Source organism: Dicentrarchus labrax, unplaced genomic scaffold (genome assembly GCF_905237075.1).
Source record: "Dicentrarchus labrax unplaced genomic scaffold, dlabrax2021, whole genome shotgun sequence".
Classification (NCBI taxonomy): domain Eukaryota; kingdom Metazoa; phylum Chordata; class Actinopteri; family Moronidae; genus Dicentrarchus; species Dicentrarchus labrax.
Window position 1 is genome coordinate 1,574,289 of NW_026136704.1, and position 25,389 is coordinate 1,599,677.

Below are 25,389 nucleotides of genomic sequence, written 5' to 3' on the forward strand. Positions count from 1 at the left end.
GTTAGTGGAACAAACAACTGTTAGTGGAACAAACAACAACAACTACTGTTAGTGGAGTTATTTTTAAATATTATGCTTATAAAAAAATGATTTGCTTTCAAATATTTCATAATAACTTATTCAACTCTATTAACCTTCTTCTGTCTGTTTCTGAGTGTTGATTATACTCGTATGTCCAAGTAAGTTGTTTCTCATGAATGAAGATTGATGATACAGAGTAAAGAGTGGGAACTTACAGCTGTTATGATCAGCTTTTATTATTGATCTATAGGTCCAGATCAAACCGATCAGGTGGGAGGCAGCAGCTGCTTCCTGTTTCCTCATTAATGACCTCAGTGTGAAACAGCCTGCAGCGTCCTCATCGTCTCCTCGTATTTTTAAAACCCGATGACGAGGCTTCAACAGTTCCAATAAATAAAGAGAGACGACAATATGAAGGACGGGAGGTTAGAAACCAGAGTTTATTAGAACTAAAGACAGCAGAGTGGAAACATTAAAGAGATATTAAAACACCTTTTCATCCCCGCTGACAGAACAACATCAATTCAATATTATATTTTCAATAAATCGTAATGTTTTCCACTTTTTTTACAACCAGTCGGAGCATTTATGTTGGTGAGCAGGTGAGATAACTTAAAGACCCCTCCAGACATTAACACACAAACATTGTGCAGTAGCTAGCGGTGCTAAGCTAACTGCAGCCAAAACAGTCACATGACGTACACGAGACTCAACGCTGAAATTAACACTGAATGCTGAAAAATGAATGACAATCATATTTATAACTATTACTATATCTGTAATGTTCCTACGCCACAAAGGACACTGCCTCGCATCGCTGTTAGCTGGGGGCTAACAAAGCACTATTAGTCAGTTAGCCAGCAAGCTAACGTGAGCTAACATTATGCAGCTAAAAGCACAAACAGACAATATGTCCCACTAGCTTTGCAGTAATGTTAGCTTTGACTTTGGACTCTGTAATTTATATGGATAAATAAATAAAGAAGAAATGTTCTCGTGTTGTTGAACTAACGTCTAAAAACGACCGACGCCGACCACAACGCGAGAACATTTCTTATTTATTTATTTATCCATATAAATTATGAAGACATATTTCATGTGATTACAGTTGTTATTTGTTAACTGTATTAATAAACAATTAAATATGTTCTATCCTTCACAATACTGCAGTGTTATTCCCTTAGTTTGGACTCAGGCTGAACTGACAGCAGCAGCACTTTGTCTCTCTTATTAATTCATATTTTGTTTCTATCCCTTCGTCAGTCCCGAGCTCCTCCTTTCATCCTAACAAATGTTCCCTTTTAAACAAGAAATACTTTGAACAAATAAATAACACAGAAAACATGAAAAAGAAAAAGTTTGGTTTCCAATAAAACCATCAGGGGCCCTCTGACGTCTGAACATCCACTTTAAGAGATGTAATGGAGTCAGTTGATTGACAGGAAACAACCATCAACAGAAATATTTTTATAAAAGCGCTCAGTGAACCAGGACATGTGACATGTTTTCTGGAACCGATCATAAACAAGGACAAGCTAACATTAGCTAACATCTAGCTAAAAGCACAATATCTTTCACAACTTTAGTAAAGTTAGCTTTGACTTTGGACTTTGTGTCAATGACCTGGACTCGAACCTCTTTCAACTTGGTTTTGTCTCAACTGTCTTGACTACAGCACAGATATAAATATCATATCGGACTATTAAAGGACTTGGATTAGGACAAATGTCACAAATGCCTTAAATCCTGTTTTACAGCTGCATTTTAGTTCTCTTAATTATGAATATAACAATACAAATATTTGTTATTTAATTGTATTTGAAATCTCTCTGAAGTGCACTTTGGGTAACAGCCGTTGTTTTCTATAAATAAGTTTAACATTAATTTATAAAGTGTGTCTGTAGACGGACTGTGCAGCTTCATGTTGAGGTCTGGTGGCCTTGTTGATTACTGTCACTAAATGATCAGTTTAACATAAAGATGGCAGAGGTCAGATCAGATCATAAAGCTGGATGTAAATGAGTCTCATGCCGATGTGTTCAGGCTCCATCAGAGCCTCCGGCCGCCGACTTTTCTCTTTGAAGCCGCTGACTTCAGTCTTCAAAGCCGAGGAGGCAAACAGAGGATTAACGCAGGGCGCCTTTTAAATGTAAATCCACCGCCGAGAGCTGCACAGCTGCATCTGACCTCTGCAAATGCCTCATCTTTTGTCTGTAATTTGTGTGTGAAGAAATCAGCTGTTATCACTTGAGGATTTCAGGCTTCTTCCAAAGGTGAATAAAGAATCAAAAAGTCTGAAAGGTCAAAATTCAAGTACATAATAAAAATAAAAACTTTACTCTGAGACCAATAGGTTTCAGGTTCAAAAGAAAGATTCGCTCCCCTAATAGTTTGGTGACGTCAAAAGTTTTGGTAATTGGATGAAATTACAAGGTCGAGCCGAATGCACTGAGATTGGCAACATCACAACTTCCTGAACGGACCAACAAAATAGGAGCATTTAGGTAAAGACTGAATATGATGTCTCACTTCTTACTCTATGATTCTGTTTATGACTCGATGTGTTTTTATATTTTTTAACCTTTTCGTTAAATATTCCAGTATATATTATGTCCTGTATGATGACTGATGAGCTTAAACACATTGGTCTTACAATAAAGTTGCTCTTTTCAAACATTACAGGAATGTCTTGGTTGCTGGTTTCCTTTCGTCTTTACTGTCAATAAAACTTAATGTTGGCGGAAACTATCGGTTTTCCCTTTTTTTTGTCTGTATTAATGCTCTAAAGTTATGTTATAAAATGCAAAAAAGGCACTTGAGAAGAACGTTTTACAACCCTTTTGGTCCAATCAACAAATAGCTTAAAAATAGGTTCCCTTTGGCAGCTCTCAGATCAGTTAGTTTGTTGCTGGGACACTTCTTCATAGACTGGCCGTTTCAGATGTCGGTCCAGAGGACGGCCAGCCTGCTTTTATCCACACTGACGACGTATTCACCAGACAGAGACCAGGAAACGGCACTGATGGATGAACTAAAGACAGAGAGAGACATTATTAAACAAACTGTACAACATTTATTGGAAGATAATCTTTTTGTTCTATGACTTCAGTAACACATGGAGTCCCTCAGGGAAGCATCCTGGGGCCACTGTTTAAAGGCTGCTAAATGGACACAAATAAACCTGGACCTGAACATAGAGTTAAATTAGTAAGAAATGTAGTAAATATTCTTGTTGTTTGTCTCCAATAACTCTTGGAATCCCTCAGGGAAGCATCTTGGGGCCTCTGATCCTTCTATTAAACCTGGGAAATTAGGTAAAATCCTCCGCTGTTCAATATCTTTGGTCTGTTACCTGTGTTTGTCAGGTAGGCGGGTCTCCAGGTTGCCAGTGGAGACATTCCAGATGTAAACAGCACCGTCTGCCGATCCAGCTGCAAGGTAGCACCCATCTGGACTGATGAGAGAGAACAACAGGTTAGACTGAAGGTGAAGTGTTCTAACAGGGTTGTGAACCTGTACCATGTGGAGGATCCTGGAAAAGGTTCTGCAACCCCTGAATCAAGTGTTGAGGTTTTTCAAATGTACAAATGTGTTGAGAAATCCCTCCCTTCAGAACGTCGGGTCCAGGATTCAAGACCAACAGTCCAAAGTCAAGACCAGCAAGTCCGTGTGGCTGTAAATTATTGAGTGACTGAATAAAAGAAAAATAAGGTTTGGAATAATAAATGAATATTTATTGTTTTTTAATGGATCTGATCAGATTTTTAGACTTTTCAGATCTGACGAATTCATCCACAGAAATACTGTTTAAAGACTCTAATTGCTGTATAATCTGCCACCTAAGAGACATTAAAGAGCTGATTACTGTCTTTCCTCATTTAACCGGCACCACAGGAAGAGTTCCTGTGAATTTGAACACATTAATATTTCATCTCATGGATCTATCTGAGAGATTTATGATGATTTACCAGCTGTTCTGAGTGGAACCTCAGAGAGAACCCAGCAGGGAACCCTGGCTGTCTGTCTGTGTGCGTCTGGGTAGAAACACATTTATATATTTAGTGTTTCTCTCAACAGACACGAAGCATCCTGGTCCTGTTGTTGTCATGGAAACTGCAGAAAATGAACCACGCAGCATCTCATCTCTCAACCCTCTGACTCTCTCGGTTTTCATCTCTCTCAGCTTTCTGCAGGAATGTTTTGATCAGAAACACACCCGATCACAATTCAACTGCACAAAACCATGATGATCAATCAGTTGTGCGTTCGATGGAACAGGTGGAATCAGTGAAACAACACACAGAACCTCACTCTGCTCTCATCTCCTCCTCCATCATCTCACCCACTCACTAACAACGTTTACATGAACAAAGACACTCAGAGAAATCAGGTTACGTTTCTAATCAGATGGGTTTTTCCTCCCAGATGAGTGAATTGATTTCATTTTTAATAACCAGCAATGAAACTGTGGAAAACAAAAAAAAAGGAGCACATTAGAATTTAAACTCAGAACTTAATCTGATTTCAGGGATGTTCACTGTAGTTCTGGTTTGTTTGTTCTGGTGTTGCAGAGAGAGGACCGACTGTAGTGAGAGCTCAGGTTTTACTCTCAGCTGAAATGTGTCTGAATTTCACTGTTCAGCTGAGGAGAGTGACTCATGGACTTCTAAAGGCTCCACAGCCAGCTGAACAATCCCAGCTTAGCTTAGCTACAGTTAGCTAGCTGGATGCCCCTGCCTTGCATCGCTCCTAGATAGAAGAAGGCTATCGTTAGCTTTGTACCATTAGCATCATTTATTAGGTACAACCCAGCCATGCTGAACAATGTTACCCAGTGTTGCCTGACAAAGTAATCTCCAAGCTAACATTATCCAGCTTAAAGCACAATCAGACAATATGTTCCACTAGCCTTAGCAGTAATGTTAGCTTTGACTTTGGACTCTGTGTTGTGGACTCTGTGTTGTGGACTCTGTGTTGTGGACTCTGTGTGGTGGACTCTGTGTGGTGGACTCTGTGTTGTGGACTCTGTGTTGTGGACTCTGTGTTGTGGACTCTGTGTTGGGACCTGTGTTGGACTCTGTGTTGTGGACTCTGTGTTGGATTGTGGACTCGTGTTGTGGACTCTGTGTTGTGGACTCTGTGTTGTGGACTCTGTGTTGTGGACTCTTTTGACTCTGTGTTGGACTCTGTGTTGTGGACTCTGTGTCTGTGGACTCTGTTGTTGTGTTGTGGACTCTGTGTTGTGGACTCTGTGTTGGACTCTGTTGTTGTGGACTCTGTGTTGGACTCTGTTGTTGTGGACTCTGTGTTTGGACTCTGTGTTGGACTCTGTGTTGTGGACTCTGTGTTGTGACGTGTTGTGGATCGTGTGTACTTGGACGGATCGTTGACTTGTTACTCTGTGTTTGGACTCTGTTGTTGTGGACTCTGTGTTGGACTCTGTTGTTGTGGTGGGTGTCGGCCATTTGTAGACGTTAGCTGATTGCTTCCAAATGGTGCTTTTAGAGCTAAAGAAACACTGCAGACAACAGTCTGTGCAGGTTAACTGCTGATGAGGATGAACTCACCTGATCACAGCTTTGGTGCTGTCGCTGCCACATTTAAAGCCCTCCTCTCTGACAAACACAAACAAAGAATCAATAAACAGCTGCTCATAACCAACAAACTAACTTCATTACAGCGTCACGTTTCTACCTGAAGCACATGCGGTCGTTGCTCCACCTCCTCAGGTCGACCAGCTGGAGGCAGTCGTCGCGGCAACAGCTGAGCAGCTTGCGGTGGTCGGAGCTGATGTCCAACGAGGTGACTTTACCCTGAGCGGGAAGCTCCTGAACGCAGCTGACCGTCCTGAATGACAACATGTCAGCTCTGTTTACATTCACTCATCAGATCTGACGACGAGAGGAAACTGTCGGTTGCACTTTACTATGAGCTAAATTAGCACAGCTCTGGTCAACCAAACTCCAATAAGAAAATAAGCATTTTAAAAGTTGTTTGCTCGTCGTCTTGCACACAGACCCAACAATGTCTGAATTGAGACTTTTTAGGAAATCGCCATTGTGATGTCGTTATTTCAGCATCGTATTGATCCGTTTATTGACATTAAATCACAGTAAAAACTGTTTATTTTGGGCTCACAGTACAGAATGGAAAATTATCCTACAGCTTTATATTCCAAGCTCTTTTGAGGACACTGTTTATTATTATGTCACTGTAAACAATCCTACACAGAGGTCACATGCTGCCTCCTGTGTTTTTGGAGCATGTGTCCAGAAATTACACATCTCTCCTTTAATGATTACAAACAAAAACTAAATAAAGTCAGTCAGATTCTGTTGAATGTCACTTTGATATGTTGAAGAAAAACACAGAGATTTGGTGACCTCTGCTGCCAGAGACTTCAAGCTCTGCTCATCAGGAAGATGCTCTCCTAATATCACAGTCAACAACCCCAACAGTCCTGAACAGTGTCATTGCATCGAGGGTTGGTGGAGGTCATTTAAGCTCATTTAATGAAGTTTTTCATTTATCATTCCTATTATTTAACAGCTTTTATTTTTAAGTAGTTTTTATTTTTTGTTCTGTACTCAGTGTTGGTCGATCTGCGTGTTATTTTAATGAATTTAAAGATGAATATATTAAAACTTGAACCTTGTTTTATTTTAGCTCAATGCTTCTATGATCCATTGCAGTGTTTTAGTTTGATGTTTTACTAAATAAAAATAATCAAATGATCCTGAAGTCATGTTGTAAGCACTGTTGAGGACATTGTTGGTTACGTGTTTCTCACTTTAAAACATCCTGAACAGTGTCATCGCATCTAGGGTGGGCGGAGGTCACATGCTGCCTCCTGGGAAGCTCAATGCTTCAATGATCCTTTGCTGTGGTTCAGTTTTATGTTTTATTTGCTTTATCTGGTTATCTAAGCGCTCTACAATAAAATTAAATTAAAAAAATAATAAATTCAGACAGATAAGTTATTATTAAACCAATCACAGCTCAGTGAATTATGTAACCGTCCAATCAGGTGCAGGGAGAGTTAATGCTGCTGTGTGATTGGAGGATAGAGCTGTCAATCATCAGCTGCTTCAGACTCTACAGGCAAGAGCTGTTGCTAGGTAACAGAGGGAGACGGGGAGTCGCCGTGGCGACAGCTGGGAGAATGAATGAGGTATCAGACAGTTGAAACTGAACCAGGATCAGATCTACAGGGATCTCAGGGCTCAGGTGGAGGTTACCTGAACCAGGATCAGATCTACAAGGATCTCAGGGCTCAGGTGGAGGTTACCTGAACCAGGATCAGATCTACAGGGATCTCAGGGCTCAGGTGAGGGGTTACCTGAACCAGGATCAGATCTACAGGGATCTCAGGGCTCAGGTGAGGGGTTACCTGAACCAGGATCAGATCTACAGGGATCTCGGGGCTCAGGTGAGGGGTTACCTGAACCAGGATCAGATCTACAGGGATCTCAGGGCTCAGGTGAGGGGTTACCTGAACCAGGATCAGATCTACAGGGATCTCAGGGCTCAGGTGAGGGGTTACCTGAACCAGGATCAGATCTACAGGGATCTCAGGGCTCAGGTGAGGGGTTACCTGAACCAGGATCAGATCTACAGGGATCTCAGGGCTCAGGTGAGGGGTTACCTGAACCAGGATCAGATCTACAGGGATCTCAGGGCTCAGGTGAGGGGTTACCTGGTGTCCCAGACTCTGATCTTACAGTCATAGTGTCCGCTCATGATACAGTTCTCAGAGCAGACCAGGTCACTGCAGTACGACGCCACTTCCACGACCTGCACACCTGCACAGGTAAAAACACCTTAATTAGCCATCAACCACACATCGGTCAGTGATCAGTTATTGATCAGTTATTGATCAGACTCACAGGCGGCTCTCTGAAGGTCCCACAGTCTGATGGTTCTGTCTGCGCTGCCCGTCACCACCTGGTGAGAAAGACTGCTGAACCTCGCCGCTGTTACCTTCCTGCTGTGACCTGTTAGAGTCAGCTGACACAGGTGAGAGAGAGAGACAGGTGAGAGAGAGAGAGAGACAGGTGAGAGAGAGAGAGAGACAGGTGAGAGTTGAATATTTTCAATTCCTGTTTGAAACAAAGAGCTTCAACTGCTACCAGCAGTGACTTAAACCCTCTCTATCTCCCCCTGGTGGCTGACTGCAGTATAGACTCTCTCTCTCTATCTCCCCCTGGTGGCTGACTGCAGTATAGACTCTCTCTCTCTCTATCTCCCCCTGGTGGCTGACTGCAGTATAGACTCTCTCTCTCTATCTCCCCCTGGTGGCTGACTGCAGTATAGACTCTCTCTCTCTCTCTCTCTATCTCCCCCTGGTGGCTGACTGCAGTATAGACTCTCTCTCTCTCTCTATCTCCCCCTGGTGGCTGACTGCAGTATAGACTCTCTCTCTCTATCTCCCCCTGGTGGCTGACAGCAGTATAGACTCTCTCTCTCTCTATCTATCTCCCCCTGGTGGCTGACTGCAGTATAGACTCTCTTCTCTCTCTATCTCCCCCTGGTGGCTGACTGCAGTATAGACTCTCTTCTCTCTCTCTCTCTCTATCTATCTCCCCCTGGTGGCTGACTGCAGTATAGACTCTCTCTCTCTCTCTCTATCTCTCTCTCCCCCCTGGTGGCTGACTGCAGTATAGACTCTCTCTCTCTCTCTCTCTCTCTATCCCCCCTGGTGGCTGACTGCAGTATAGACTCTCTCTCTCTCTCTCTCTATCTATCTCCCCCTGGTGGCTGACTGCAGTAGACTGAATCTGTGGTCAGTCCGGTCCCTCTAATGTACGAAGGTTTCTATGGCGTTTGGTTACCTTGGGAACGGAGTCTTCCAGTCGCCACAGCAGGGCCGACTTATCGTAGGAGGCGGCGAGGATCCTCCGACCCTACAGAGTCCACAGAGATCATTAACACCTGATCCAGGTACGGCAGGGGAGACTAAAGTTCTGGTTCGGGAGTGGATTTTACCATTGGGTCGAACTCGATGCAGGTGATTCCCTCTGTGCTGCCTTCCAGAGTCGCTCTGTGAGTCAGCGAGCCTGATGACATCACCAGTGAGGTCACAAACATCGACAACAACAACAACAACAACAACATAATAAAGTAAAATAAATAACGCACCCGCTCTGACCTCCCACAGTTTGATGACTCGGTCAGTTCCTCCAGTGGCCAGCAGGTCGGAGCTGGAGCTGAACCTCACAGCGTTGATGCCTTGCTCGTGGGCCTCCTGAGTGACAGAGGGCGGGAAACAGGAAACAGGAAACAGGAAAGAGTCAGAACGAGCTCCTCGCAGCAGGTCAGTGACACCTAGTGGGGACGTTACAGACTGCAACTCACTGAATAAATCTTTATTTATTCTCATTTATTTATTGATTTATTGTATTTTACTGATCGACACATAATGTCACCGCAGTTTGAGTCGTGATTCTAAATTTGACACAAAAAGAAAAGAACAACAGAATCAAACAGGTAATGATACAAATCAATAATCAATAATATCAGAACCCTGTTTGATTATTTCCAGGATATTTGCTCATTTTAATCAATTTCCAGGTTTTCAAGGATGTGTGGAACGTCAAATAAAGAGTCCTTGATGGAGGGTGGTGAGTCCACAGAAAGCTTCTTTAAAAAGTGACTGAAGGTCAACAGAGAGAGGCATGATGGGTAATGAGGCGCTGACCGAGGAGCTGCTTACTGTGTGTGTTTCATATTATCTCTGTTCAATTCACTTAAACTTTATCAACAGGAGACATCAGTGACATTAATATTATTAGAGTGAGAGCTGGTTCTGCTCCTGCAGTTTGCTTTGTGTCCACAGGGGGGAGACAGAGCTTCTTTATGAGACAAGAACCACATTGTGATGGCCGACTGGGTCAGAACATCTCCGACCCTGCAGCTCTTGTGGGGGGTTCCCGGTCTGCAGAGGTCAGTACCTATCAGAAGTGGTGTGTACTCTCTCTGAGAGTATTACCAGTACTTGTCGAGCTCTGACGGGGACCCGGGCTGACAGACAGACCCCTACAGGACACATCAGATCTTCCTCCAGACTGCAGACTGAATGGCCCCGCCTCTTCCTGCTGACATCACACACACAGTCACATGACCGTTACGTTCCTGTCCGTGAATAATGAATAAATAAAGTTTTCAGATCACAGCCGGGCGGATCGGAGGACTCACTCGAACAGCCCTTTGATGGAGGACAGGATCCTCGGGGACGTCACCGACGCTGATCTGAGAGACAGAAACAGGAATTATAATCAATAATAATCAATAATAATCATTTTACAACAGCAACCAGGAAGGTTCATTCATAATAATTCAATAACGTTTAATGACAGTTTGTGACGGCGTCCAACCTGAACAGTCGGGTGTGTTTTCTCTCTGTGGACCCATTTTCATTCTTTGGAGACGTGGATCTGGAGGTCGGAGCGCTGGAAGGACTGAAACACAAAATCAACTGACCAAGAACATCATCTTCATCATCTTCATCATCAAGTTTCTCCTCAGACGACGTCCTGAGAGTCCGAAGATGAAACTACCAAAATAAGAGCCTCTTACTGTCTTCAACTGTCCGACTGACGTTAATTAATAATTAATTTTGTTCATGTTCAGATCTGTCTGAGTTTCCGGTCGACTATTCTGTCTCGTAATTATCTGATTATTATTTTAATTTCAATATTTTCAAGCTATTTTCTTTAAAAAATTCGGACTATTTTTTTAAAATACAATTATTTACGTTCATTTCTGACTGTTTTTCTTCTAATATTTAGATTTTTTAAAATTAATCTTAAGTCTTTTTTTCAACATTCAGATTTTTGACAAAATATTCTGAATATTTTCTTTAATTTCAGATTATTTTTCCAAATTAAAAAAAACTTTTCTTTCTTTTTCTCAACATAATAATAATAATAATAATAATAATAATATTCTGACAGATTATTTTCTCGGCCCTCGAAGGGTTCAGTACCTCCTGTTCTGGGACAGAAACGCAGCTGCAGTAAAATGCAGATGTTAGACGCAGATGTGTTTTGGGAATGTTCTGGTAGAAATGAGTTCAGGTGGATCTTACCTGTCCACGGTGACCTTTGACCTCGCAGCAGTCTGCAGCTCCTTCTGCAGGTTGGCCTCTCGAGCTCTGGTGGAAACACACAGACAGCGGAGGTGTGTTCAGGTACCTGCTCTTTAGCTGTGTGATGAACAGGTGTGCTCAGGTGTGTGCGGTGCGTTCAGGTACCTGGACCTGCGTTCGTTGCGGCTGTTCATGCGGGCGGCGGCCTGTTTTTTCAGTTGGATCATGTCCTCCAGCAGGTGCCCTCCTCGGACCTTCTCCTCTCTGAGGCTCGTCTCCGCCCCCCGCTGTCGCTCCAGCAGGGCGTCGTACTCCGTCTTCAACGCCCCGTTCTCCGCCTGAACCTGCTCCACCCGCTCTAGCAGCTCCTGACGAGCATCAAACGCACTCGCCAGCCGGCGCTCCTCCTTCAACAGCCTGAGCACATCGTCGACAGTTTAATGTTTAAAACTTCCAGACATTCAACAAACTAAACACCAGGCGGAACATCTGTTAAAGGTTATATACATTAAATTCACTGCCACTAGGTGTCACAGTCGAGCATCTCAGACCAAAACAATGTGGACCACACTCATTTTTCCTGGAAGATAATCCAAAACTGGACAGGAACTCTGGTTTGGTGGAAATAAATCCTTAACTCACCGACGTACTCACATACATAAAACCTTTAAAGGGTTTTGTATGGTGAGTACACTGCTGGCGTTTTAAAGACGACCCATAAAAACTCTCTCAGAATCCTCCGTTCTGATTGGCTGAGGGCAGTGAAGTGTCTTAAACTTGAGAATGTGAATCATCAACCTTGAAGGGACAGTTTGAACCGGCTGTGAGGTTCGTCCCCATCAGAGCCGACAGGTGAGCAGACAGGTTCAGGTGTGTTACTCACCTGGCATGTTGCTCCTCCAGAACACATTCCTTGATCTTAATCTGCCGCTGCAGCTCCACCACCTGATAGGCCAACTGCAACCAGACAGACAGACACGGCAGGAGACTGAGGATGATGATAAATTATAAATATGAGACCAGTTTATATATTTGGTGTATAAAATGGTGAAGATCTTGAAAGTTAAAGGTCGGAATAATCGGGAATAAGTTGAGAAAAAAAGTCTGAAGACAAAGGTTGAAATATTTGTGAACATTTTCAGAAAACCGCAGGAATGTTTGAGAATGCTGAATGAAACACAAATTGAAATGTTTTGATAAAATTGTCAGAAAAACTAAATCAACAGGAAGGTCGGATTATTTTTGGAGTCGGAGTATTGTGATAAAAAGGTCGGAATAATTGGGAACAATTTAAAACAGAAGATGGAATATTTTGATGGAACAGAAATATAATACAATAACATATATATAATATAATATAATATAATATAATATAATATAATATGATACAATAATATAATGATCAGTAATCGGAGCAGGTGTGTCGGTACCTCTCCGGTGGTTTTCTTCAGCTGGTTGTTCTGGTGACGCAGAGCGGAGAGCGAGCTGCTGTCAGAGGACAGACGTCTGCACGCACAAAACAAACACACCTTCATCATCATCATCATCATCATCATCATCATCATCATCATCACCACACAGGGAGTTCTGTCTGAGGCCTGCAGGTACAGACAGCAGCAGGTGAGTACCTGGAGGAGCAGCTCAGGATTCCTTTGGCCAGACTGGTTTTGTCCAACAGCTGAGTGTCTGAAAACACAAAGAACACCATCAGTGGAAACTGGGTCCTGGTCTCATAGCTGATTATTTAAAGACATTTAAATACATTTTGCAAATCTATAATTTATATTTACTGTTTATTTAATTTATTAAACTGTTAAATTAAAGTTTAATAAATAAGTTTAATTCTGTTAATAATTTCTAAAATTATATAAAATCAGTGACATTAACAGTAAATAAAGTATTAGTTGTGTAACTTTAATGTATTAGTGAGTTAACTGACAGATATGTTGTATAATGATGGAAGTAGAATAAATGTTGTTTATCAGTGTATAAGGTAAACTGTCCAAATACAGTTGTTATCAGTGTAAACAGCAATAATTACTGTAATCTCACAGATAATGACTTTTATTACACTTCTAGAACTTTTAACATTCACATTAAAATAATAACAATCCAATAATAACAGCACTCTGCTGTAAATGTAAGTCTGATTATTGTATTATAGCAGAGTTCACCTGGATTTATAGATCATTGTTTACACTGTAAATATCTTTAATTAAACATTAAAAAGACTAAAAATGACATAAAAATGTATTAAAATTAAAGATAAAATTTGTATTTTTATGAGATATTTTCAGTTATTTTATTGTATTTTTTTGGCTGCTGGAATATTATTATCTGTATCGACCGACAACAACAGGGCTAACACATGCTAACATTAGCTAGTAACTTGGAAAATAACAGAAAAACAAACAAATAAACAAAGAACAACAACAAAACTGTTGTTATTTCTGTGTTTTGATGCTGAACCTACGGAAGCTCCGGAGTCCTAAAATACTGGATTTACTGGAGTTTGGCTCAACGTCACTTTATCGCGACTACAGTAAAGTTTTTGCAGCGTTTATACTTTTGTGATTTTGTTGCTGCCACTGAGAGAAACTCACACCAAACTCCATTCAAATTCTGACCAGTTTAAGATTGAGACATTTAAAAAACAGAGCAGGAAAATATTCTAACGTCTAACGCATCATTTTAATTTAGTGACTTTTAATTTGACTCTTCAGGTTCCTCTTTTAAGTAAAATACATATTTCCATCAGCGTCGTGCAGACGATGACGCAGCAGCGGACTGATAACCCGTCACAGATGAGTCACTGTACGGAGGAAGTGGAACAACATATGGTTCAGGTTACTAACAAGTTTCTTTATTTTGGGACAGGAAGTTTTATTTCATTTTTTACAGTTTCTTTTTGGATCTATTATGTGATATTTAAATAAAATGAGCAGAATTAAAAATGTCACTATCCCCGTCTTTAGCTGGCTCAAACATCTGTAGAACATCTGGGTTTAATTAGAGCTCTGACTGCAATAACAGCTGTACTGGAATCTTTAACAGGTAGGATTTCTCTGAACCAAACTCCATTCAGAAAATCACTGTTTTTAATTAGAGTTGTTATTTAGTAGCTGACAGTTGAATAAATCTCTATTGTGTCCTACTTTAACAGATTATACTTTCAAAATAAAGCTTGGCTCCACTGTAGCTGTAACTTATATGCATACCTGCCCAATAAAAGTGATCCTGATTGATTACCAGGTATGACATGTGGTAGGGTTTCTCTAAACCAAACTCCATTCAGAAAATCACTGTTTTTATTTAGAGTTGTTATTTATTAGCTGACAGTTGAATTAATCTCTATTGTATCCTACTTTAACATATTATACATTTCAGAATAATGTTTAGGTCAACTCCAACCAAACTCCATTCAGAAAATCACTGTTTTTAAGTCGGACTTTTCTTCCTGAAGCTGTGACTGAAAGAACTCATTCTGAGCCTCGATAAGTGTTAAATGAGCAGATTTTTGAATGGAGTTTGGTTGCTGCCATTGTGAGCGCACACTGGGCCTGTCTGTTATACACAGATTTAAACTTGTACTTGTCCGTCGTACAGAAGCGGATCAGGTCCTGGAACCGGTCGTGCTGGCTCAGGTCTCGGTGCCTCAGCTGACGGAGGATGTCTCTCTTCCAGGTCTCCGCCGACCTGCCGCCGCCTCCCGGAGCCGCGACCCGGCCGCTGCGCTCCGACAGTCGGACTGGATCCGTCATGAGTGTGCGGGTGTTGGCGGTCACAGCGGCCATGATGCCCCGGGCTGCCTCACGCTGTTTCCCCGCAGACAGACGCTCGCTGACCGGCCTGACGTTGCAGACAGCTCCGTGGGCATGTTGGTCCCTGCTCGCTGCTGCTGTTGTTGTTTATTTTCTTCTCCTCTGATGTTTGTTTGTTTTGTTGTTTTTAACTTGTTTTTGTCGTCACTCTGACGGGACTGAGGCTGGTGGCTCGTGCTGCCAGCTGCCGGGTCTCTCAGCCAATCAGCGGCCGCTCTCAGCTCTTCCTGTTTTGACTTGAGGAGGAAATAAACAAACATAAACAACAAGCACAGTGCCGAACGCCTGCTGACACCATCAGGACTAATTATCCCTGATTTTATTTCTGTAGTTTAATGTGAGGGTGAACAGGGGCCCTGAAGTCCTAAAATACTCTATTTTTCTAATGGAGTTTGGTTCAACTTTGTATGAACTTTGTTGTGACTGCAGCTTTTTGCAGTGTTGATCTTACTGTGATTTTGTAGCTTTGGTTTCAGTTCACAGCTCAACCACAGGGACAAACTCACACCAAACCCCATTCAAAATCTCACCAGTTAAATGTTGCTTATCTACAAATGTATCATTTTAAGTTTGTGTGTTTTTCGTCTTCACTGATGTTTGTTTTGTTGTTTCAGCTTCATAAAGACTTTGTTCTGACTACAGTAAACCTTTTGCAATGTTCATTGTTTATATTTTAATGTAATCAGGTATAAAACAGAACATCTCAGTTTAATCAGATGTGTGAATAGAATTGGTCCGAGCACAGAATCCTGAGGAACTTGTAATGTACGTCAATATTATCTTATGAAGTTGAATATGTTCTTAAACACAGACAAGAGTTTGTTTTAGGTTTTTAGTTTTAAGGTCTGTTTTTTTATGCGAGTTTACAAACTGTTTATTGCTTTCAGAGATTTTCTTTCATTCTCTGGATGAGCGAGTGTTTTTGGGAGTGTCTGCATGGATAAACCTGCTTATTAGAAGATATAAAAGTGAAAGTGTGGATTCTTGTGGGTGGAGTTTGTCTCCAGGTGTCCTCACAGGTGTCTCTGTCCTCTCTGGGACTGTTGGTGGTTCTCAATGTGAGACTGAGCTCGAGACCTCCAGGTACGTTTGTTTTTAATAACTATAATAATGATTAAACAACAATATAATATATGCACACTGTTTCAAAATAAAACACTTCCTGCTGAAGTAAAAGTATAATACAGATAAAAGTTCTACATGAATAAAGTATTTAAAGTGGTTAATGATGTTGAAAATGTTGTAAAATGTCAGCATAGAAAATAACTGAGTAATAAAAGTTCACACATGCTTCAGTGCTTTGTTGTTAGTGTCCACTGTGAGTTTATATCTCAGCTGATATAAAGAGAAAGTGTGTCTCTGTGTTCACACTGCAGCTCACTTACAGTTATTAGGGTGCGGCTGAACAAACAACATTGTTTGGATAAAACTGCCAACAGCTATTAATCACAGTCTAGTTTTATATTCACAACACACTGTAAAAAAAAAAAAAAAATACAGTAAAATAACAGAAAATAACTCGTAAAAACACAGTAATTTTCTATGTATTCTTAATTTGACATAACATTTTGTGTAATATTTAATCTTTTTAATGTTTATTAAAGATATTTACACTGTAAAAACAATGCAATGATCTGTAAATACAGGTGAACTCTTCCATTTACAGCAGATTGCTGTAATTATTGGATTATTATTATTTTAATGTGAATGTTATAGAAGTGTAATAAAAGTCATTATCTGTGAGATTACAGTAATTTTTGCTGTTTACACTGATAACAACTGTATTTGGACAGTTTACCAATGCTTATACACTGATAAACAACATTTATTCAACTTCCATCATTATACAAGACTAACTGACTAATCCATTAAAATTAATAAAAGTATTTGTCCTCTCTGATTCACAGAACAGGATCGAACTGTGAACGAACAGAAAGAAAGAAAGACCCGAACCAACGACAGACAATGAAAGCCTGTTTCTGATGATGCTGGATAATGGATCACACGTTGATGGTGCTCTCGGTTTTGCTCTGGAGTTCAGGTAGGACTGTGTGATGTAATGTGTGGACTTTCTTGGATAATACGAGGGTTTTCCTTACATTTACATAAGTGATCGTCATAGCAACCTTTGACATACTGTCCGAAATAGGCATCTTGGGTCTGGTTGCAGTCCTACCTCACAGAGTGATCATTCACAGTTTATTAGGTTACTGCAAGGGTCTGTGGTGGCAATTTGTTTAATAAAGTATGCAAAGTATGATCTTGTCTTTCTGTAAGGTTTTATTCAAGTCATCCATGAATGGTCTCAGCGCAACTGTCACACACTCTCGTATGTGAAAGTCCGAAGAGCCCCGATTGGCAGAAGCAGTATGGTTTTATCCCTGTTGGAGCGTCACTCTAACACAGAGACAAATTCCTGAGTTGTGGGACAGTAAACCGACAGATAGTGTGGTGAGATGATCATGTCCTAGCCTTCTTAGTGAAGTCTCAACATCCCGCTGTTTACTTGGACATAGAGTGTAGTTAGAATCAGGGCCAATGGTTGTATGCATATAATACCTCTTTAACAGTTGCGTATGGTTTTACAATGACCAGGTCAAAGGGTTGTATAGGTTCTTAAAAATTGCCATTACAGGTCTGTTCTTGGTCCCCCTCTGTTCTCACTGTACACCCTTTGTCTGATTGTCCGCTGTTATGCTGATGATACCTCGCTGTATCCTCCTAACAGATTCATTGCATTATGTTGATATTTACAGGTATAATCTCATTTCCCGACTCAGGTCTCCGGGCAGAACAGAACCACAATCACAGCGGTATGTAGACGGATATATAAATAGAGAAGTACATGAGAAAGTAGTATTTTTGTTGTTTCACTGATGACTCTTTTGTTTTAGAGACAGTCAGGTTGGTTGGAGGATCCAGTTGCTGTTCTGGGACGCTGGAGGTGAAACAGGGAGACTGGAGACCTGTGTTTAACTCTGACTGGACCCTGAAGGAGGCTGATGTTGTTTGTAGAGAACTGGACTGTGGCTCTGCTGTTTCAATAGATTGGAGAAAGGAGTCCTTAGACAGACCCGTGTGGGGCATCAGATATGATTGTCTCCATTCTGCATCTGCTCTGAGGGACTGTGTAAAACCAGATTCCTCCTTCTTCAGCTTGGGTCTCACCTGCTCAGGTAAGTGATATAACCAAGACTACCTAGCTGCAGACAACTGGCTTGAGGCCATGGTTCTCTGCTGGTAAACGGTGTACTGCTCCCTCTGGATTGGGACTGAGTTACTGCCCCAAGCGAAGGAGTTTAAGTAACTTGGGATCTTGTTCTTGAGCAATAGAGCCTGCAAAGGGAAAGCTTTAAATCTAGCAGTTGATCTCCGCTCCAACCCTCATTTATGGTCATGAGCTTTGGATAGATTTTTTTTTCTGGTACTGATTCTAATACCTGAAGATTGCATATCAGCCAATACTGATTACTGACCCAGTATGTATAATGGTTATTTTAACAATAAGTGTATACTGCTAAGCCTGTACGATTGGTATCATTGTTTTATTGCCTGGCGCTGGTTAAACCCTTTGGGTCATAGTAGGGAGGGTGATGACTTTGCTTACCTGTGAATAGAAATGGCAAACAGGACACGGCTGTGAAGTAGCAGGGTTTAATAAATTACATGGTATCGGATTGGTGCACGGACATGCATACTCACCAATACTCAATACCGTATTTTAGACAGTATCAGAGGACTTTCCGAGACTTCTATTGGAACAACTTTACTGGGAATGACTCAACTCAATGCCGGATAAGTGGAAGAAAATGGATGGATGATGATTTTCATTGGGCTGAACTGTAACCAGGACAATGTCATCCTAAAGTGTAAAGAAGCTTTCTTGTATGTGTTTCTCTCAATTTCAGATTTAAATTAGCATTATTGACACAAATGTCTCTCTCTCCAGACTCTGTCAGGCTGGTGAATGGGACTAGTCTGTGCTCAGGGAGACTGGAGGTGAAGTCTGACCAGTCTAACCAGTGGTGGTCCTCAGTGTGTGAAGCTGACTTTGACCAACAGGATGCAGAGGTGGTCTGTAGGGAGCTTGGCTGTGGGGCTCCTTCAGTCCTGCAGGGGGCGCTCTATGGAGAAGTGGAGGCTGAGGGGGAATGTGGAGGCAATGAGTCTGCTCTCCTGGACTGTAGAAGCTCAGCTAGAAACACCTGCCCATCTGGAAAATCTGTTGGACTCACCTGCTCAGGTAGAAGAGGAGCTTTGATTTGGTTCATTTCTGTTCTAACTCACTTTGTTCTTTTACTGATGACTCTATTGTTTCTGTTCAGAACCTGTCAGGTTGGTGGGAGGATCCAGTCGTTGTACTGGGACACTGAAGGTGAAACAGGGGGAGTGGAGACCAGTGAATGACTATCAATGGACCCTGAAGGAAGCAGCTGTTGTCTGTAGAAAGCTAAAATGTGGCTCCAATGTTTCAATAGAATTGAGAAAGGAGTCCTCAGACAGACCTGTGTGGCGGATCAGATCTGACTGTGTTCACTCTGCATCTGCTGTGAGGGACTGTTTAAAACCAGATTCCTCTACATACATCCTGGAGATCACCTGCTCAGGTAAGCCTATTGGTGATAATGTCACTAGCAAAATGCTGCCTTACTGGATAGGTTAGCTTTCCTAGCCGTGATACTATCAAGGATTTTAGCCAATAAAAAATGATGTAACATACCAAGTTAACAATTGCTTTCTACTAGCCAAAAGCAATGCTAGGCAGGGGCATCCAACTAGCTAACTGTAGCTAAGCTAAGCTGTGGTTGGCCGGCTGGCTGTGTCATGGCTGCGTGGTTTGTCTTCAGCTTTTGAAACACTGTCCGAAATAGGCATCTTGGGTACAGCACTACATCACAGAGCAATCATTTAAAATGTCAAGAAGAAGAGTCCTGTCCACTGGGTTACTCCAAGGGTCTGTGCTGTCACCTCCCTTTGTCTGATTATCTGCTCAGATTGTTTTCTTATCATTATTATGCTGATGATACCTCGCTCTATCTTCCAAGCAGATTGCATTATGTTGATTTTTATTTTTACTTCCTGACTCAGGTCTCCATGCAGAAGAAAACCACAATCACAGCGGTATGTAGACAGATATGTTAATGGAGAATTACATCAGAAAGTAGTATTTTTGTTGTTCCATTGATGACTCTCTTGTTTCAGAGACTGTCAGGTTGGTGGGTGGATCCAGTCGCTGTACTGGGAGACTGGAGGTGAAACAGGGAGACTGGAGACCTGTGTTTAACTCTGACTGGACCCTGAAGGACACAGATGTTGCCTGTAGAGAACTGGACTGTGGCTCTGCTGTTTCAATAGAACTGGGAGAGGAGTCCTCAGACAGACCTGTGTGGAAGATCAGATATGATTGTGTTCATTCTGCATCTGCTCTGAGGGACTGTGTAAAACCAGATTCCTCTCCCTTCAGCTTGGACCTCACCTGCTCAGGTAAGTCCATCAGTGATACCTTCTCTAATAGTGTGTTCATCCTCTGTCACAGTCAGTAGTGGAAAGTAACATTTACTCAAGTACTTTACATAAGTACAATTTAGCCGGTCACAGCAGGGCCCGGCCCGTGCCACTCACTCAGAACCTTCACCCATGCGTAGTACTGAAGGTATCCCTTATTGATTCCTGTAGGGAAATTCATTATCTGCATTTGACCCATCCTAAGGTCTAGCTAAGCAGCTACCGCTCGCCGCCCAGGGACCAACTTTAGATCTGAGCCAGTGCCTTGGTCAAGAAATTAACCTAACATACAAGTCTTTGAGGGTGGGGAAAGAGCACCTGAAGTAAACCAATGCAAACACAGGAACAAAATGCAAACTCAGAAAAAGCCCTGCCCCAGCCAGGTATCGAACCCAAGTGCTACAGTGTTAACCACTGAGCCACCTTGCGGCCATAGTCGCCCTCCAGGTACACAACTCTCCTCTCTCCTCTGGGGGGAGGCAGGGGGGGTTCAATGTCTCCTTTTACTTAAGTAAGATTTCTCATGGACTAAATTAACATTACTACATTGGTAAAGGATCTGAATACTTCATCCACCACAGTCAGTGGTTCCCATTGGACTGAACTGTAATGGTAGTCAGGACAATGATGTCCTAAAGAAGTGATCTTGTCCCTGATTTAGATTTAAATTAGCATTATTGACATGAATCTCTCTCTCTCCAGACTCTGTCAGGCTGGTGGATGGGACTAGTCTGTGCTCAGGCAGACTGGAGGTGAAGTTTAACCAGTCTAACCAGTGGTGGTCCTCAGTGTGTGAAGCTGACTTTGACCAACAGGATGCGGAGGTGGTCTGTAGGGAGCTCGGCTGTGGGGCTCCTTCAGTCCTCCAGGGGGCGCTCTATGAAGAAGTGGAGGCTCCAATGTGGACCAAAAAGTTCCAGTGTGGAGGCCATGAGTCTGCTCTCCTGGACTGTAGAAGCTCAGGCTCAGCCAGAAACACCTGCTTACATGGAAAAGCTGTCGGACTCACCTGCTCAGGTAGAAGAGGAGCTTTGATTTCTGTTCACTCACTTTGTTCTTTTACTGATGACTCTCTTGTTTCAGAGCCTGTCAGGTTGGTGGGAGGATCCCGTCCCTGTACTGGGACACTGGAGATGAAACAGCGGACAGAGTGGAGGCCAGTGAAGGACTGGAACTATCAGTGGACCCTGAATGAAGCAGCTGTTGTTTGTAGAGAACTGGACTGTGGCTCTACTGTTTCAATACAGTGGAGACAGGAGTCCTCAGACAGACCTGTGTGGGGGATCCGAACTGACTGTGTTCACTCTGCATCTGCTGTGAGGGACTGTTTAAAACCAGATTCCTCTTTATACATCTTGGAGATCACCTGCTCAGGTAAGTCCATCAGTGATATCATGCATCAATCTCTTCAAGCACAAATGTTATGTGCTAACTACCACAATCCATCGGGCGCCGTGGCAGCCAGATCTGATTGTGCACCCTTTAGACAATGCACAAGTCCACCAGGAGCGTCTGTCTGCTCTGCTCTGCAGAGAATACGTGACTAAAAGAAGACGCTCTCTAGTTCTATAACTTTTAATATCAGATTAAAATAAGATGGTTGGGTTTATATACATTGCTGGGTAATGACTCTGATGCCCACCAGACAGAAATATACCTGAAAACCTGTCGCACAGTCTACCCAGAAAACACCAGAAACCATAGCATAAACGGTGCACACTGTTTTCAGGATGAACGTACCTCTGCTGGTTCAGCCAATCATCTCTCTGCGTTCACAGACCTGCTGGTTCGGCCCAACATCACATTCTTCGCGGACAGGGACTCCGAGGCTCGGCAGCAGGGGTTTCAGGTGCGCACAGGCTCAAACTTCACACTCAGTTGCTCCACTGAGCCACAGCACCTGGGAGGCTCCTTCCAGCTCACCTTCACCTCCTCCACCTCTGCATACAACTACACCCAGCCGGCTGTCAATCACTCCGCCCACTTCCTGTTTCCTGCTGCAGAGCCCGCCCACCAAGGGAGCTACAGCTGTGTTTATCACGTCTACATTTCATCCCATAAGTTCTCCTCTGAAAGCCGTCTGCTCTCTCTCACCGTCTCAGACCTGCTGCTGAAGAAAGCACCCCCAGGTCAAAGAGGTAAGGAGGTTGCAGTGTCCGTATAGCTGATTATTAATGCTAATTATGCTAATTGTCCAACATATTCAGGAGCTTTAATTGATCTTCTGTGATTGTTTCAGCGTTTCCACCAGTTTTCCTTTTTGCTCTGGTCCTCCTGCTGCTGAGTCTGACGTTGTACATCACTGCCCTTTATTTCTCCTGCAGGGTGACGTTCACAGCTTCTTCTCACACAGTTTATTTAAAGACTCTATATTCGGCTGTAAGACTGACTCTGTGACTGTGCTGTAATGTCTCTGCAGGACACCAGGAGGCGACAGTCAGAGAGACAGACGGACACTGAACTGTCGAACCTAATGAGGCTGAAAGAACGGAGCTGAAGACTGACTCCAACAGGGGACTTTTATCTTTTACACATTTTAGTTTTTTATCTCATCATTTTCACTTAACATGAACATTTTTATTATCAAGCCAAAGTTTCCCTTTTCTACTGTTTATTTTTTCTGGTGGAAATAGGCTTCCATACCAAACAGTAATAATACAAATATTAGCTAAAAAAAAAAGCAAAAAAGTTATTACTGCTAGTATATACTGTTTGTTTGTTTGTTTGTTTGTTTGTTTATTAAGATCCCCATTAGCTTCTGTATAACAGTTGCTATTCTTCCTGGGGTCCAAACAGTTTATATGGTGACAATACTATCCAAATATACACACTCACATTATTCATTACAATACACTGACACAACACATCATAACACACATATACTGTAGATAAGACAATAACAATTCACGCACTCTTAAGACAAACACCAAAAACTAAAACAAAACTAAAAACAGGCTCTGATTGAATTTATCATAAATTAACAAAACATCCACATGATCTAACAGATAAGTATCAACATTTCACCCAATTGCCCCTGAGACCCTCTCACACCAAAGAGTATTTAGTAGTTACTTAGTTTCCTTTTAAATAGTGCTCTTTTAGTATTTCTTTAAAACCCTATATATTATTTTGTTGAATAATATGATTAGGAACTGAGTTCCACTCTACTATTGCTCTGTATATTACTGTACGCAGCAGCGTGCCTTGTAAAATAACTGTGTGTATCTGTGCTAAAGGACATAAACATAAATGGAGTCTTTGTTGTTATGACGTTCTTAATAAAAAGCCTCAGTGAATACAGAAATCAAATTTTCACTTCATTCATGCATTCTAGAAAATGTTTGTTCTCATCCCACAAGAAGTCTCTACACTTGCTGCTTTATTTTTAACCAACTGCAGTTTTCTGATATTACCCAGTGAAGTATTGGACCAAACTATTGAGCAATAATCCAGCTTACTCAAAACCAAAGCTTGAGTTACTTGTTTGATAGTTTGTTGTGTCAGATATAGAGTGGACCCCTATCTGGTGGACTGGATCTACGATTACCTCACTGACAGGCCACAGTACGTCAGGCTGAAGGACACCACGTCTGACACTGTGGTCAGCAGCACTAGAGCCCCCCAGGGCACAGTGCTGGCCCCTCTTCTCTTCACCCTGTACACCTCGGACTTCTGTTACAACTCGGAGCTGTGTCACATACAGAAGTACGCTGATGACACAGCCATTGTTGGGTGTATCAGGGTTGACAGAGGAGGAGTATCGGAGTCTGGTGGAGGACTTTGCTCTCTGGGGTCACACTAACCACCTACAGCTCAACACCTCTAAGACAAAGGAGCTGGTCATTGACTTTGGGAGGTCCAGACCAAGACCGCGACCAGTCCTGCTAGAGGGAGCTGAGGTGGAGGCTGTGCAATCATACTAATACCTCGGGCTGTGGCTGGATAATAAACTGGACTGGACAACACACACCAAACACCTGTACAGGAAGACACAAAGCAGGTTGTACTTCCTGAGGAGATCGCGGTCTTTCAACATCTGTTTTACCAGTCTGTGGTTACCAGCGTCCTCTTCTACACTGTGGTGTGCTGGGGGGGGGCATATCCAAGAAGGACACCTCCAGACTGGTCGGCATGAAGCTGGACTCACTGGTGACGGTGGCAGAGAGGAGGACACTGGACAAACTGCTGGACATTATTGACAATGCCAGCCACCCCCTGCACACCGTCCTCAGCAACCAGAGGAGCCTGTTCAGTGAAAGGCTGCTCCTTCCCAACTGTAGGATCAACACACTCAAGAACTCGTTTGTCTGTCGTGCCATCACACTCTACAACTCCTCACTCGGGGGGAGGAGGAAATAGGGTAAAGAGGACAGAAGGGAAGGAGTGGTAGCCACTCACTGTGCAATAACTGTGCAATAATAATCTACTCATACATACCTGGACACTCTTCTTACTTATTCTCTTTGTGCAATAACTTGATCCACCACTTAAGTGCAATAATTTAATTTAATTTAACTGCTAATTTCTGCTAATGTCATTTATCCACTGTTTAACAACACAATGCCAAATACTGTCCTATATATTTATTTTTATTTATCTATATTTATCCTCTTTACAGTTCTCTACATTTATCTTATTTGATTTCATTTTCCGTGAATTTTATCTTATTTTATTTTTATTCTTATCTCTACTTTCTATATATAGCTAAGAGTTTATTGTTTACTGTTTATTGTTTACTTTCTATATATAGCTAAGAGTTTATTGTTTACTGTTTATTGTTTACTTTCTATATCTAGCAAATAGTTTATTGTTTATATTGTTTTATCTTGTGCTGTATTTTTTTATACCTCTTTATTTTTCCACACTGTTTTGTAAGCTGCTGGAAATTCAATTTCCTTGCGGGAGTCATCCCAAAGGGATCAATAAAGAGAAGTCTAAGTCTAAGTAGTAACGGGG

The 25,389-nt window shown here is 42.1% G+C and overlaps 2 protein-coding genes across 8 annotated transcripts; one reads left to right on the forward strand and one right to left on the reverse strand.

The window, feature by feature from the left end:
- Positions 1 to 433: 433 nt before the first annotated feature.
- On the reverse strand, positions 434 to 15,127 carry LOC127362338 (protein Atg16l2). Of its 3 annotated transcripts, none has more exons than XM_051397947.1 (18): positions 14,712 to 15,127; positions 12,736 to 12,793; positions 12,538 to 12,613; positions 11,991 to 12,064; positions 11,273 to 11,524; positions 11,108 to 11,173; positions 10,395 to 10,478; positions 10,216 to 10,269; positions 10,010 to 10,115; positions 9,160 to 9,265; positions 9,007 to 9,077; positions 8,853 to 8,924; positions 7,908 to 8,028; positions 7,718 to 7,823; positions 5,716 to 5,868; positions 5,589 to 5,636; positions 3,374 to 3,470; positions 434 to 3,052 (listed from the first exon to the last, which is right to left on the reverse strand). In XM_051397947.1, exons 1-17 carry the CDS (start codon positions 14,899 to 14,901, stop codon positions 3,383 to 3,385), a joined length of 1,725 nt encoding a protein of 574 aa, XP_051253907.1. In that variant the 5' UTR covers positions 14,902 to 15,127; the 3' UTR covers positions 434 to 3,052; positions 3,374 to 3,382. The 3 variants fall into 3 exon arrangements, with proteins under 3 accessions (XP_051253907.1, XP_051253906.1, XP_051253905.1); XM_051397946.1 differs by having other exon boundaries at positions 3,374 to 3,475; positions 10,010 to 10,112; positions 14,712 to 15,126; XM_051397945.1 differs by having other exon boundaries at positions 3,374 to 3,475; positions 14,712 to 15,126.
- A 137-nt stretch (positions 15,128 to 15,264) lies between these two features.
- On the forward strand, positions 15,265 to 25,377 carry LOC127362332 (scavenger receptor cysteine-rich type 1 protein M130-like). Of its 5 annotated transcripts, none has more exons than XM_051397936.1 (13): positions 15,265 to 16,011; positions 16,836 to 16,969; positions 17,685 to 17,741; positions 17,823 to 18,104; positions 18,878 to 19,171; positions 19,254 to 19,535; positions 20,017 to 20,049; positions 20,131 to 20,412; positions 21,136 to 21,450; positions 21,517 to 21,807; positions 22,212 to 22,571; positions 22,673 to 22,758; positions 22,853 to 25,377. In XM_051397936.1, exons 2-13 carry the CDS (start codon positions 16,924 to 16,926, stop codon positions 22,928 to 22,930), a joined length of 2,406 nt encoding a protein of 801 aa, XP_051253896.1. In that variant the 5' UTR covers positions 15,265 to 16,011; positions 16,836 to 16,923; the 3' UTR covers positions 22,931 to 25,377. The 5 variants fall into 5 exon arrangements, with proteins under 5 accessions (XP_051253896.1, XP_051253898.1, XP_051253893.1 ...); XM_051397938.1 differs by having other exon boundaries at positions 17,709 to 17,741; XM_051397933.1 differs by having other exon boundaries at positions 21,136 to 21,807.
- The last annotated feature ends 12 nt before the right edge of the window (positions 25,378 to 25,389 follow it).

Excerpts from the sequence above, each read along its gene's own strand:
- LOC127362338 (XM_051397945.1), bottom strand. The coding sequence starts at position 14,901 with ATGGCCGCTGTGACCGCCAACACCCGCACACTCATGACGGATCCAGTC. Across the intron at positions 12,614-12,735 it reads ATCCTGAGCTGCTCCTCCAG|ACGTCTGTCCTCTGACAGCA; the intron begins GTACTCACCTGC and ends TTGTGCGTGCAG. Across the intron at positions 12,065-12,537 it reads TGAAGAAAACCACCGGAGAG|TTGGCCTATCAGGTGGTGGA; the intron begins GTACCGACACAC and ends GTCTGGTTGCAG.
- LOC127362332 (XM_051397933.1), top strand. The coding sequence starts at position 16,924 with ATGGATCACACGTTGATGGTGCTCTCGGTTTTGCTCTGGAGTTCAG. Across the intron at positions 16,970-17,684 it reads GGTTTTGCTCTGGAGTTCAG|GTATAATCTCATTTCCCGAC; the intron begins GTAGGACTGTGT and ends TGATATTTACAG. Across the intron at positions 18,105-18,877 it reads CTTGGGTCTCACCTGCTCAG|ACTCTGTCAGGCTGGTGAAT; the intron begins GTAAGTGATATA and ends CTCTCTCTCCAG.